Raw genomic sequence first — 15561 nt, 5'->3', positions numbered from 1 at the left:
TGAGGGGAAATTAGAATTTTTAAACATGCAGATTGAATTGTCTAACTTAGCTATATAATGTGTTAACTTTGTGTGTATTTCTAATAAGCAAAACTATTAATCTAATAGTATCTTTAACGGGGATAACCCTATTCATTTTTCCACTTTCAGTGTGGAAAAATTAACTGAGGTAGCTCGCTATCACATTGAAACATCTACAAAAATTCAGAATGAACTGTATTTAAACCAAGAAGACTTCTTCATTAATGGCGACGTAAAAGTCTTTCCAGATCCCCCTCCTCCAATACGTCCTCCGCCTGTAGAAAAGGAAGAAAACGGCACCCTGACCATCGAACAGCTTGACAATCTTCGAGAGCAGTTCTTAGAAATAGCACCTAAAGGTAGGAAAATAATTATCATGAAAAGAGCACAAAAAAGATTGAGATTAACCAGGTTGGCAATCAGTTGCCCATGACTAAAACCAGCCCTCTGGGATTGCATGGCGTTAAAACGAGCCCTTGGTTTCTTCTAGTTTATCTCCTATGTGCTTCGTCCAACACAGATCTGAATTAAACAAAGAAGAGAAAAACAGTGACTAGTACTTTGGCAGTGTGGTGATCCTCAGTCCTGGGCGTTCTCTCCTGCCCTCCCCTGCCCCGCGCCAGCAAGTTAGTAAATTTCAGCATCACTCCATCTGGCAATTGAGAGACAGCCTTCGCGCATGCTTCTGGTTTACGTTTTGTGTTGGGATTATGAGTTTGTGTTTCTGTCTCCCCCACTACTAGTCTGTGAAGGGAGGGCAGGCAGTAGAGAATTTTCCCTCAATGTTTCACAGACCAAGAGCAGAACCAAAAAAGCTGTTAACAAATATTTGCTTACTTGATTAATGGATCTGTTCACATGTATATGTACATGTTATTTTCTGCACATAAATTCTTTATTTCTTTCACATTTTATCATTATGGCTCTGCAGCATTTGCACAGGCTTTTTTTTTAAAAAAAATTCAGGCTTTTTCTACTTCTAGATAATCTTCAATGAATTCCATCAATTGACAGAACAAGTAATTCAAGCAGGTCTTGTAGGTTTCTCATCTCCATTTTGTAGTCAGGATACTGAGTCACACAGCAGTTAAGAATTCACCTATGGTCATATATCATTCAGGATTCTTCAGATTTAAAGCTCTGGTCCCTTCTCACTTAACTAAGTTGGCTCTCACAAACAAGTTTATTTTATCTTCCAACATCTCCTACTTACTGGAAAATCCTTATTTTTCCCTAGAGAATAGTCAACTGACTTTAGTCTAGTACTAATACAATTCCACTTTCATAATGGTTATATTTTATTTATTTTTTAAAAGTCCAGTATTTCCAGAAACCCACATGAAATGTCATTAGTCAAAATAGCCTTCAGTCTGAGGACTTCTGCGCTAAGCCCAGTGGATGGAATAGGTATGAACGCGTGTTCCTGGGTGAACCTACCCTGGCATGTGCTAGCTCATCTAATCAGCTTGAGCGGGTTTATACCTCCAAGGTACGAAGGCACACACCACACCTGTGGAGGGACTCCGACTCAAGTTTGTCAGGAAGGAACTGTGAACATCAACAGGGACAAAGGAAGTCTCAATGTCATAAAGCCAGCCCGTGAAGTCCCTCCAGTCCTTCAGTCGGGCAGATTCGATCCTTGTCCCCGTTGTGTGGCTTCCTGGTGCCCTTTACTATATTTCCTTCTTCAAAGTTGCTTTTGCTCTTCATTTTAGCCACGATATTTTTTTAATATAAAATAAAAAGATGTGTAAAAAGATTCTAAATATGAAATATAATTTGCCTTAATCCTGTACTAGGGTAACTGAAAGGAAATCCCAATTAGCAAGTCAAAACTAAAAGTGTTTTGGGGCGTTTGAGTAAGTGGAAGTAGACTTTGAAAATTATCAATCACTCATAATCCCTTTCAAAAGGACCTTAATGTTCGTAATGATAACCATAATACATTTTTGGATACAACCTTAAAACCAGAGTTTGCATTTCAACTAAAAGTTTAAAATAAGTAACAAATAGCAGCTATAACTTGACATGTGTATGTCTTAAAAATTAACTCTAGAAACCCTTGGGACTAAAAGATGTCAACTGATACATTTATTAATTTTCAGAGTATGGTAGAAAGAGGAAGGAAAGGAGCAGTAAGAAAAGGAGGTGGGAAGGGAGAGAAGGAGGAAGACAGTTACGTTAAAAAAAAAAGTAGATGTAAAAGGAAAACCACTTGCTCTAGGGACTGAGAGTGTGATTTGAAAAGGCAAGCAAAGAAGAAGAAAATATCAACTTCTATTTAGGTTCTTTGTGGAACAGAATATGAACTTTACAAAAGTGCTTGAGAATGCAAAGCAAAAGAGAGTCAGTGTGCAGTGAGGTTGGTCAGGGAAAATTCTGGGAACAATATCTTGGAGGTCGGAATTTAAGGAATTAGAGAGTGATTTGATGGCAAGGATACAGAGAAGATTTAAAGTTTAGAGAACCACCACCAGAAAAGGTGCAGGCGTGAGGCATGAGGAGGGATGCGTGGGGAAAGCTTAGGAGACTCTGCTCTTCTTCTCCTTCCCCGACTGCATGAACTGCAGGCAAACAGACGGGGAGGCCTTTTCTGCCTGGGGAACCACCTCCACCCAGCCATGCTGGTGAATGAACCCAGGTTTAAGAATAATGGTTGTAATTTACAAAGCTGTGTATTACTGTGGGATTCGAGGATCTTGATGGTTCAAAATGAATTATCATCTTTGATTTAAGCCCTTTTAGTTTGAACCCTTTTCTTTATTAGCTCAATTATACCATTTGAAAAAAATACATATATATATTGCATATGTTGCTTTTTAATGTGTAAAATACTTAGCACAGTGTTGGCTATTACAATAGAGGTAATATTCATTATTATTTTTGCTAATATTATAAAGGGAAGGAAAAAGTAGTAATCATTTTATTTTCTGCATCCCAGAGTCGCAGAAATAGAGGTTCTCCGACGACATCCTCAAGGTCAGGCAGCAAAGGTTGACATTGCCCCTCGCAGAGGAACTCTCATAATTATGCTTCTCCCCATCTCACTTGGCCCCCAAAAAGCATCCTCTGACTTTAGTCTTTCTTCCTCAGTTCTGCAGTTGTTCGCTGCCTTAACTGGTATGCGCCCATCCATCTTTGAAATGAAGCCTGTTATCATATTCCTTCCACGAACTGGAAAACAATCTTTTATAACAACTTCCATTGTATTTATCCTAGAACTCTACAATTTCAAAAGATGGTCTTTGTTGAAAAGATAACAGTTTTGAAAGTCCGGAACAACTGACTGAAAGTGGCGTATTTCTGAATGTGTGATCCTGTTGAACTTCCCGCTGGAACTTGAAAATTGCTATTATTTCTAAGCTAAGAAATAGGCACCTTTCCTATATTATTTCATATATGCCTGTGCAACCTGTGATAGCTAAGATGCAACTTTCAAGCTCACTAAAATATATTAAAATATGATAAAGAGATGGATTTTTTCCCTAGGACAAAAGCATATGTATTTGCACGTAACAGTCATTATGTTACCAGGCACACATTTTTTAAATTTTTAGCAAATTTACAAGAGTGTTGATGTCATTAAGTTACAGTTTATAACTTTTAATTACACTGCATAAATAAAATTGAGGGAAATGGATAATTTTTGATTAAAATAAGTGACTGGCCACTTTAAATAATTGTGAGTAGCTAGTATAAGGATATAAATGGAAAGAACTAAAGCTTAAGGAGTTTTCTGCTGAGTATTAGTTAACACACTTGAAAATTAAAAGTCTTGGGCCTGGCCCTGTGGCATAGTGGTTAAGTTCACGTGCTCTGCTTTGGTGGCCCAGGTTTTGCTGGTTCAGATCCTGGGTGTGGATCTGCACACTGATCATCAGGCCATGCTGTGGCAGCATCCCACACAGAAGTGCTAGAGTGACTAGCAACTAGGATATACAGCTATGTACTGGGGCTTTGGGGAGAAAAAGAAAGGAAGATTGACAATAGATGTTAGCTCAGGGCCAATCTTCCTCACCAAAAGAAAAAAGGAAAAAAAAAAGAAACTTAAAAGTCTTCCTTAAAATAGTCCTTACTAAAGATAGTGTAAAATTGAAAATGCATCATTTACTGTACTGTTCATATTCAACACTCCTTTTCTGATCAAATTCTGCCACTATCTTTGGTAAAGATAGTAGTTAGACATAAAATACCATTTGTTGATATGATTATTACAAATGCACTAGGAAAAAAAAATGACCTTATGTGTGATAATCATACAAGATCATGCAAAATGCAATGGAAGAATTTTTCAGGCTAGCATTTTTCTTGCCCCCCAGCAAAGATCATACTTGAGAATCTTAGGAGCAGTGTAAGAGACAGTCAGTGAATCAGCAAGACAATTCTTTCCATTGACCGACCCAGGAAACATTCCCATGAGCATACTCCCCACCCAGACGGGATTGAATGAGTATTTTCTGAATTATAACAATAGCCAATACTGACATGGTGTCAGGCCCTATGAGTCAGGCCTCACGCTAGCATTTCCATGTTAATTCCCTTCTTACCCATGATTGGATGGGTAAGACGACCCATTCCTGGGTAAGAAGAGACAGACAGCTCTTTTCAAATCCACTTTTTGTTGAATGACTGTAGTACGATCTTGGGCAAGTTATTTAACCCTCTCTGTCTTACTTTCCTCACTTATAAAGTGGCATATTTGATGGGGTTGATAGGAGCATTAAAGTAATTAACATATATAAAGTGCTTAGAAAGTGGTACCTAGAATGTGCAAGTTTAATTGCAATCTAAGCCATTATCATTTAATTATATAATTATAGTAATATTATATAATATATAACATTATACAATACTGATACAGACTATTCTTACTATTATTCAAAATGTTAGCTCAGTATCCTGAAGGAGCACATACTCTAATAGGCAACTGCAGTATTACCTTAAAACACTTCCAGAAAAACATTGCAACACCTGGCAGAGTTAAACCATGAGGTATGTGGCTTCCAGGGACTGTAAGCATCCGAAACAAAAACGCTCATTTTTGTGTACCACAGGAAGCTCTGGGTAGGTACATCTTGTCTCTGGACATCAAGTGACAAGCACATCAGAAAACGTCCTTTCTCCAATGGAAGCAATTTGGAGTTTGTTGAAACTAGAACACTTTAGCAGTGTTCCTCTGTCCCCACTTAAACCATAAGAACTCCTTTTCCTTGTAAGCCCACCAGTACTCCATGTAATGCCTGTAGAGATTCAGTTCGTCGCTGTTTTGGCTTCTGCCAAGAGGCTTTCTGGAGAGAACACAGTCCAACAAATTCTGTACCCTCACATCTTCTTCAAGAGAGGCAGCATTTAGTTGTTCGAGCCCTGGAATGCTGTTCTAAAAGCTGACAAGGGCCGCTCCTATGAACCCCTCTTGGGGACCCTTAGATTTAGGGATGCGTCTCAGAGACAGGGCGTAAGTTCAGAACTCCAGGCCGTAGTGGCTAACTTGATCATTCAGCTACATGGTTTTTACAGGAATTCAAAGGAGGAAGTAATTATCACTGCCTGCGTGGGTTACCACAGGGGTTAGCCTGGAGGAAACTTCTGGATGGAACCTTTCGGGAAGAGAAGCAAGGGGAAGGGTATTCCAGGCCCAGGGGAGAATAGAGTAGACATTAAAACTTTGAGGTTGCATGACGTATTTAGGGAACAGCAAACAGACCCACTGGGGCAAGAGGCAGGAGGTGAGGGCCACAAAGATCTTGTGGTAGAGTTGTGCTCTCAAGTGGCTCTCAGAGGACATGCAGGAGAGAATTAGCAAAAGCATTTAGAGCCAAAGGATGTAGGCATGGATGGGGGGGGGGACAAGACTGTGACCAAGAGAGCAGCAGACGCTGCTCTGTCTCACTACATAACCTCGACTAACTGAGAGGCAGGAGGAAGGCCCCTAGTTACTGAAAGGAGTAACTAGGAAGTTCTGTGGTTTTTCCAGGCTTAATGTCTCTGGGAAAATTATAAAACTATGATAGTATATATTTGCAAATAAGTAAGCCCCATATTTTGATCTGAAAAATGATGAAATTAATCTGATATTTACACAAATGAAGAAATACAGAAAGATTTCTTAGAAAAGGTATAATATAGAAGGATTGATCTTATTAACAGGAGTCTCTCAACAGGTGGCAAAATCAAGGGATTACAGGAAAAAGGAGTGTGGCCCCACCAGCCTTATGGTTCTCTCAGTGGGCAAACTCCTTCCGCTAGATCAGATTCAGATCACGGAAATGCAGTAGCAAATTTAGAAGCCTTTGGACCTGGTAAAACTGTCTGTGGGCAGACTTTCAGATGTTTCTTCAGGAGGAAACATATTCTTATGAAGCCAGAGAAATTACATTAGAGAAATGAAGGTATGTGCTCAGAATGCAAGATAACACCTTCTGGAAAATCCGTCCATAAAACTAAAAACATAAAAGCTAGCTAAATCAGTAGTGAAAGTCAAAGTCCCTTCCTTGAGCAACAAGAGACTTCTTTTTTTCGTGCATTCATTCATGTATTCACCAACATTTTTGTGTGTGGAGCAGGCACCAGAGGTGATGCTGAAGGCCTAGTGTGGGAGACCGACGAGTCACCGAATGTGTACGTGAGAAAATGAAGGCAGTAGGTACCAACTATAAAGAGACTCATTTTAAATGAAAACAGTAATATTTAGAGTTTGAGAGGAAAAAAAAAAAACCAGGGCTCTGTTTTAACACCAACTGCAAAAAGACTAATAATTAAAAGGCAAAATAGACGTTATATGCAAAGGGTGAGAAAGGCAGAGGCAGATTGATTTCAAAGGTTTTCAACTAAAAGAGGCTAACAGATGTGAGATCAAGACAATCAATTAGGAAAGGAGATTTATTTTCTTAAACATCTACCAAGTGCTTAGCACTCGTCCTGACATTATGGAGCACAAAAGAACTAAGTGTGGTTCTGGCAGGAGAGTTTGAAATCCAGCTGAGGAGTCAGCCTAGGACCTGAAAGTATGAAACAAAAGGAAACGCTGGGCATGTGTGTCAATGTGAGAGACTTTAATATAGTATCACACAAACACTCCTTCTAGTATTTCATGATGCTATGAAAGAGGACAATGGCATCTGATGATCAATAGTGTCCAGAAGTTGTCGGAGTGAAATAGAAATGTGGTCTAGGCTCTCTGCCTTCAGGGCGAAACTGGTATTTTTTAAGACATTGTTTAACTTTAAATTTTTTGCCCTTTTGTCCAGATAAATATATATTCCCCCCTCTGACAAATAAATGTATGTCAAAAATTACAGCTTTGGGGGCGAGGGATAGACGAGGCATGAGGCACAGCTCCTTTACAAGACCACCTGGGACGGGTCTCAAAGCCTGACGCCCTTTTGGTAACACGTTGGCTCTACCACTGCCCAGGAAGGCAGGCTGGGGCAGCAGGGAAGACATGTCCAAGGCAAATCTTGTAGCCACACTGCCGTGCACGTCCTGTTATTCTTTTTTGTCACCATGGGAAGGGAATGGCAGCAAAAAGCAGCATCCCTCTTATACATGGAGAAACAGATTCTAGAGTGAGGAAGACCATAGCACCCTTTGCCCTTATGAGAAATCCATAACAGCGAAGTGTGTAAACATGGGGACTGTGGACTGCCTGCCAGTGATCCCCAACTCCACTACTTATGAGCACTGTGATATTGAACAAGTTAATTAACCTCTCTGTGCCCTAGGTATTTTATCCATAACATGGCAATAATAATAATTGGTCACTTTCTTAACTGTAAAATCAGGATAATGAATTATGGGGATTAAATGAATATAAAGCACTAACCAGAATGCCTGATAAGTAGTAAGGACTCAGTATAATTTTTTCCAGAAATAATGTTCAAATGTAGGGGTAAGAGATTAAGACAAACGGAGGGTAGACATTGGTGATTACTTCAAATAACAATGTGGAGTTATTTTAAAGGCAGAGATCCTTCAGATGATGTGAATCGAGTCACCGAAAAGCAGAAAAGGCCACAGAAGCTTGACCATTACCTTCCAGAGAGGAACAATCAATTTTTGAAAATTTGGCTAAAAAAATACCCTTGGCTTGTATATGATGAGATACTAAATCTTATGTTCTGTGACCTGTGTCGTAAGCATGGAGTGAAGTCGAGGGGAAATCAAGTGAGTTTTTTTTATGGCACTGACAACTTTAGGACTGAATTTCTCCATGCACATCATCTCAGCGAGGCTCATGCCAGGGCTTCATTAATGGAAGCAACAAGTGGTTCTCCAGTGAACAGAGCCACCACGGAGCTGATGGTGAGAACTGTGAGCAAAGTAACCCTCGGGAGAGTAGAGAACTTATTCAGATCGTGTCACGCTATCGCCAAGACTGGACGTCCCCTCAAAGATTTTATTTGGATGTGCAAGTTGGATGACATGAAGGGTGTTGATATTGGCCCAGTATTCAGAACTAACAAATCAGCAAGAACATTTACATATTTTATTGCTGAAGTGGAACGGAAAAATCTAAGAGATAAACTAGTAAAAAGTAAGTTTTTCTCCATCATCAGTGATGGAATCACAAACAATTCAGCCAAGGAAGCTGAACTTGTCTATGTGCAGTTTGCACATGCAGGAAGAGTGCATTGCCAAGTTGTCGGGGTACAAACAGTGGAAAAGAGGGATCCTCTGGCAATAAAAAATGCCATTGAGAAAACTCTGGAGAGGAATCTTCAACTTAGGCTGTCGAACCAAAACTGGACAAAGAAACTGGTTGGTTTTGGAAGTGGCGGTGCGCCTGGCTCAGAGAGAGAAAGCAATGGGGTGGCCCTGATTTTAAGAGAAATCCAGCCATGTGTGCTGACTGTGTATTGCTTTGCACATCATCTTGAACTATCTTACAAGGCAGTGTTCCAGAGCATTCCCCTGTACAACAATGTGAGAGACCTTCTTCACAGCCTTTATCACTTCTATCATAATTCTCCTCCTCATAAAATTTCTCTGATAACTGCCTTCAAAGACCTTCGCCTCCGACCTGTGATGCCTTCTCAGGTAGGAGGCAGGAGGTGGCTTCAGGGATTACAGGCAGCCCTCCAGAACTTTCTCAAGGGATATCCTGCAATTGTCCAGCAACTGAATTCAGTAAGTAATTTTGAAATATCATACTATTTTAGTTTTTCAGAATAACAGAGAATACTTTTAATGAGCAATTTGAAATTATAATTTGGAAAAAAATAAACCGCCATTTCATTCTCAGCCTATGTTACAGGCAAATGAACGCGGAAGTGACACCAGTCATCAGAAAGCCAAAGAACTTCTAGAGTTACTTCTGCAAGCAGACATCGTTAAATTCATTCATTTCTTGGTGGATGTCATCAGTGTCCTTAGTATTCTGTCCCGAGTCAATCAGAACAGAAATTCTTCAATTGCTGATATATTTGCCACCTTACAGTCCACACTAGAAATACTCGGAATGTATCAAACAAGGTGAGGAGTTGGGGATGACCTCAGGATCTGTTAAACTAGACTGTTCAACTTGGGAAATCATTTGCCAGGTGCTTTTTCATTTAATTGTTGATTTGGGGGATTTTTTTTTTCTCCCCAGACCAGGGCCAAAAGAACGTAGGGTGGATTCAGTCACACACTTTCATGGTAAGTGCCTCAGAGGAAAGGGAAACATTTCTGACGTGAGAAACACTGTTTTAACACATCTTATCAAGAGGCTGCAAGGCTGTTTCAGAGATGCCAGCCAAGATGTGGTGAAGGCAACCATGATTGGAAGCTTTAAGCTGTGGCCCACAAAGATAAATCAAGGTAACTATAAGCACTGACTCTGAATCCTTGTTCTTTGATTGTTTGTATGAGTGTCTTTCATGTATGTGACTTTTCCTCCTGTATATTGATTGCAGAATTTGGAGAAAAAGAAGTATCCATCCTGATTGCACATTATGAACCAGTATTGGAAGCTGCCAATGTGAAAATTGATGAAGTGGACACTGAATGGAGCATGTTGAAATTAGAGATTTATGCTAGGTAAGTGTAAGTAAACTAGTTGACGTTTATAAATATTTGGGTAAAACTTGAGTCTCAATCTTTTACATTTTTCAATTTCCCTTATAGATTTCAGAACATCCGCGAATTGACCTGGGATGTTGTGAATTCTGTTTACTTACCCAAGTATCCAAATATCTTGACACTAGTGGACCTCGTGCTGACCCTCCCTGCAAGTTCAGCTGAGGCGGAACGCGGCTTTAGTCAGATGAAACGCACCAAGTCACAGATGCATGCTAAGATCAAGGCTGATAGTATGACAGATCTGCTGATAATTCAGTTGAATTCTCCGGACATCAATAACTTTGACCCTAGGAAAGCTATCCATTTATGGAATACAAGAACACCATCTTCAACTGGTGACACAAGACCTAATTCAGATTGCTCATCAAACCCAGAAAGCCATTATGAAAGTGATTAGTAATGTGACAAATGTCAACTTTGTTATTGATCATATCAAAAAAAAGATTAGTTTCAAAAACCTGAAATTTAAAAGTAAAACAGTCATCAGTCTTCACATCAAACACAAAAAGCATTTGGCATCTTCCAGACGTACAAACCGAAAATCCAAAGATTAGTTTTCTTGTAACTTTTTAATTCTATTTCTATATTCACACATTCTTTGGGTGGAAGTGTATAATTCTAAGCAATGGTGTTATTTTGATGTCATCTTTCTGGGTGTTATTGCTAAGGGTTGCCAGACTATGATTGTGGTCTGAGTTCCTTTAAGCCTGGCATAAAATTATTTTTCCTGGATAATTCTAAATGTTGGTTGCATTAGATAACTAACTAACTTAAGGCCAAATTGAAAGTTTCCTTTTGATCCATGAACAAAATTTGTAAGTTTATCTTTTTCTGCTACTGCATTGTATGTGAAGATCAAATCACTACATTTCTTGGTCATTTAAGTAACATGGTCAAATATTATAGTGGTTTTCACATTTCACGCTAAGGTCCCCAGATAAGAAATTCCTGTGTAAACTGAAAGTATTGTCTTACAACACTTTGCTTACACCATAGCTATCAGAAACAGTGGAAATATTTTACAGCTGCACCAGAAGTTTTAAATACTTTGAGCCTCTTCTTGGTTTCAGTAGAGTTTATTTATGGTTTTATCTTGAGGAACATGAAGGATGTATGCCTAACTTATCTGAAAAACAATGTGGTATTATATAAAGATAACTTTACTGAAATTGCTACTACCTGGGAAAGTGTTCTCACCTCTGTAGAACTGGATACTCAGATTTGATCAAAAAGGATAGAGAATTTATTTCTGAATAAGCTGCTGAATGGCCAATCATAGCAAAGAAAGAAAGATTCTGCTCTTGCTACTCAGGAAATTGCCTTCCAGATCTCAAAATTATTTATTTGGTTTGAACCAGTGAAATTTTAAAAGGATTATTGCATTTTCCTAAAGTTCAGAGGAAATGATAAAGTTCATGTTGGACTTTTAGAAATGCTAGAAATTTAGCTGTAAAAAGAAAAATTTGAGATGCTACGGCTGTGTTTCACTCTTCCTTTTCCTAAACAAAGAAGAATAGCTGTACACTCTGGACCTGAAAGATCCCTGCATACGTGTAAGAGTCTCTCCTAGCTCTGGAAGGTACCTCTGCCATGGGAGTTAGACACTTTTTAAGCAGATTCATTTGTTTTACTTTCCTGTTTCTTTTTTAATGCATGTGCATGCAATTGGAAATGAGAAACAGACTAAACAGATATGTCTTTTGGACAAGGTAAAGTAGATTAGTGTATAAGGACAAAGCATTTAAAAGGTTAATGACCTTTTATAAAATACTTCAGAATACACAGCCGATTAGATGATTATATTAGCCTTTCAAATCTGGTAATTTAACAATTAAAATCTCCCTACATTTATAAAAACAAATATATTCTGACCTAAAGAGCAAAATGAGGATAAACATGTTACCTTGATCACAGTGGTGATTTGCATGCATTTTGAAATACCTTTATCCCCTATTTACCAAAATTGTGCCCTACTGTACAAGAGGAAACGTTAGAGTACTTTTTGAAATTCAACCTATTCTGAGAAAAGATCAAAGAAGACTCCAAACTAAGACATAAAGTCTCAGTATTTTTCCCAATCTGGAATGATTTGTTACTCAGCCAAAAAAGACATTTTGACTGAGCTGAGAAAGAATAATGGAAGAACACCAGGAAATTGATGATTATTTTAATGTTTTCAAAATGTCTTCTGTTTCTCTAAAATTAGTTTAAAATAATATAAATAAAACGATTATACAAGTACCCATTATTTATTCTATTTTAGCAAAAGAAACAAATCCCTGTCCCATACTATAACTGAGAAATGTTGTTCATTGTATTGTAGGCATAATAGGAAATAAAGCATTTGCTGACATTCTGCTTGATTTGGTAACCCTGAACCTAGGAACAAACAACATCCCTAGTAGCTGGATGCACCTCACTCAAGCTGAGGTAAGTTTTAATTTTGTTTGGGTTTCAAAGCTTGGAGAATTCTTCTTATTTGATCCATAAGTCAACAGTTTTTAAATACCCAGTACTTGCACAGTATCTGACATTTAGTAGGCAACCAATAAAACTTGAATGAATGAACTTCAACTGAAGACACGTGGTATGTGCGTGCATAGGATTTGAAGAATGAGTGATGATGCCAAGTCAATGAAACCTTATGGAGACCATGAGGCGCAGCCCATTTGTATCTATTACTACCAAATGGAGTGATCCTAACTAGTAATAGTAGATGGTTCTGGCAGTTCTTTCTTTCCATCATATTCTGTTCCCTAAGAATGTATCAGAAAACAAAGTGGTTAGAGAGTGTTTTCCCATGGGCTGCAGAGCCCTTGCACAGCCACAGCTATAGTCTTTATCCCTCTTCTGTTGAAAAGGTACAAAGTCAACTAGCGTCACATGTGTACATCTATTGTGTAACAGTAAGAAAAAACACAAATCTCATGGAAGCAAAAAGTGAAACACTTTCTAGGTATTGTCTGGTGTGGGTTGGTTGGTATAGCCTGAGGGAACAAAAGTCAGAACTGGCTCTACTCGCCAGTCTAAAATCAGACTTCCTTCATCTAAATCTCTTACTAAGACACATGAGCAGGTAGAGCTTCATGATGGAGTCATACAAATGTTCTAATGGCATTTCCTGTTTTCTTCTAGTTGCAGGAGTTAACGTCTTTATTAGTCGTAAACTCAGAGTTTGTGGACTGGAGGAAATTCTTGTTAGTAACCTCGCTGCCTTGGCCCATCCCCCTGGAAGAGGAGCTCCTCAAGACCCTGCAAAGGTTCAAGGCTGTGGATGATGAGCAGTTGGGCACCGTCACTTTCAAGCAATATATGCAGGTTGCTACCAGCACCTGGTGGCATTAATAATGTCAGAGTACTTTTGACCTAAGAAGGGTATTACTCACTGATGTTGTGATGCCAGGTCTCAGGCCAGTGTTCTGCCCATAGATTGCCCATATTTAGGCACCCAGAGGCAGCACAGGTGCTGTCAAAGTCTCAGGCAGAAGTCTGGCTTCCACCCTTGAGGAAAGGGTCTACAAAAGGTCAGAACTGCTCAGAGAACTAAGAGTTCTGAGAAAAGTCATGTAAACTTCATTGTCCTTCTCCTAAACTCCAACCAAGTGATTCTTAACCTTGACAGTACATTAGAATCATCTGCAGAGCTTTTAATAAGCCCAATGCCCAATACTCTGGAAGTAGCAACAACACTTAAAATGAACACAGGGAAAGGGGCAGGTTTTTCTTTTTTTCCTTTTGGTCATGAGCATGGTGAATGATGAGATGGTTTTTTGCAAGTTGAGTTTGAAATGTCTGTGGGAAATGCAGACAGAAATGTCCACTCTGATATGACAGATGCAGAAGGGACTGCAAGTCACTATCATGTTGGCAGTTGTTGAATTTATGAATGGATGAGACCACCCCAAGGGAAGGGTGTAAAGTGATGGATCACTTGGTAACATGATACCTGGCCATTGGACTTGGCAAGTAGGATGTGACTGGTGACCTTTACCAGAGCAATTTTTGTGGACTACAGAATCCAGATTGCAGAAGATTGATGAAATAAATAGGTCTTTAGGAAGTGAAGCTAAGAAAAGTCAATTCATTTTTGAGAATTTTGAGGAAGGAAGAAGTGAGAATGAAATTCTATAACCAAGAAGGGCCTGAATTATTTATTTTGTGTCTACTAGTTGAATTCATCCTATGGCTCACCATTTCACAGTGCTGGTAGAGACAAAAGATGGAAACACTTATGAGGTGCTAATTTTGAAACAGGGTGATACTCTCTAGATTCCTATATCTCATAAGTATTTCACCATTGAAAGATCACATCCTTTCCTGCTTCTCTTTTCTTCCTTAATTAATGGATGGTGTGTTTATAGGCAGCCTTGAGTTTCCCACGCTCATACAGTTGAGCCAGAGGAAATAGCACTTGCATATTGAGGAGGTTCCTTCAAGACTATCAAGAAAGGTGTTTAGCTGATTGGGCTCTGATTTACTTCCCAAATAGAGCAAGTTGTGAATTTTATCACTGGACTTACAACTTGTAGAGATGATTTTGTTAACAAACAAAAACAGCAGCCCAAAACTTACTCTATTATCATCGTTGGCTTAAGGTTTTAAAAAGTGAGCACTTGTGAAATTACCAACCTTCACTATTTACAGTATGTGCCAATTAACACAGGATATCAATTTAAACATCCTTTTGCACAAACATGAGATGAACAAAGGGTGTTGGCAATTTTTACCCAAGTGCTGAGCCAAAACCAGAAAGCTCCTTCACCAAAGGTGTGAATTTCTTAGAGAAAGTTGGCCGGTGCATTTCATAGAAACTCAGAAATACGTGTTTGAATATCACCTATGTTTTGGGAGCAGTTGATTTCTGAGCTCTGCCCTCTCCCCTTGCCCACCCAATTCCCACTCTTCAGGAGCCCCAGGACAAGGAGGCCATTTGGAGAGGCCCACTTGACCATCTTACATGACTTTTACAGATTTCCAATGCTTGTCAGCTCACACACATACACACAGTTATTTTATGGGAAAAGTCAAAACAGCCTCTAGGGCAAAATTTTATAAGATTTGTTGAAAATGCCACATTCGAACAGTAAAATAGTATAACTGTGCTGCCGAAATGGAGTTCTCTGGGAGAAAAGGGGTCTCTGCTTTTTATTTTGTCTGTCTTCTTTCTTTTCTTTTGACTAATTTCAAGTTCACCACAACAGCCACTTAAGAGAGTGCTGATTTCCCCAGCTTCTGAAATGGAATAAGGTACAGCATTTGTGAAGCTCGTCGGGCTGTGTACCTCGGCTAAGCAATGCGAGCATAAAAGCCCATTTGCCCTTTGCTCCCAGCCCTGCTGCAGCTGTCACATGCTTGCCTCTGTCACATGTGGATGTTTAGTCACACTCAAGTAGAATTCTTTGATGTTCAACTCTCGACTCATCTTCTGCCGGTGAGAGTGCATGTTATTATAGGCTTAATGAGTCAGATGTTCTAGGATCC

The 15561-nt window shown here is 39.2% G+C and overlaps 1 protein-coding gene across 3 annotated transcripts in view; it reads left to right on the top strand.

The window, feature by feature from the left end:
• Window positions 1-15561, top strand: part of SPEF2 (sperm flagellar 2) — a 176448-nt gene that overhangs the window by 138314 nt on the left and 22573 nt on the right. For 2 of the 3 annotated variants that reach the window (XM_046671894.1, XM_046671895.1), the window contains 8 exons: window positions 151-380; window positions 7982-9147; window positions 9263-9492; window positions 9611-9819; window positions 9915-10038; window positions 10126-10310; window positions 12404-12510; window positions 13216-13398. In XM_046671894.1, coding sequence (XP_046527850.1) covers window positions 151-380; window positions 7982-9147; window positions 9263-9492; window positions 9611-9819; window positions 9915-10038; window positions 10126-10310; window positions 12404-12510; window positions 13216-13398 — 2434 coding nt within the window. The remainder of the gene's footprint in view (window positions 1-150; window positions 381-7981; window positions 9148-9262; window positions 9493-9610; window positions 9820-9914; window positions 10039-10125; window positions 10311-12403; window positions 12511-13215; window positions 13399-15561) is intronic. The other variant, XM_046671896.1, reaches the window with a different exon arrangement.

The sequence above is a fragment of the Equus quagga genome, chromosome 9 (genome assembly GCF_021613505.1).
Source record: "Equus quagga isolate Etosha38 chromosome 9, UCLA_HA_Equagga_1.0, whole genome shotgun sequence".
In the NCBI taxonomy this organism is placed as follows: domain Eukaryota; kingdom Metazoa; phylum Chordata; class Mammalia; order Perissodactyla; family Equidae; genus Equus; species Equus quagga.
Note: the sequence above shows the minus strand (reverse complement) of the source record. Positions and strands in the feature narration are given on the sequence as shown.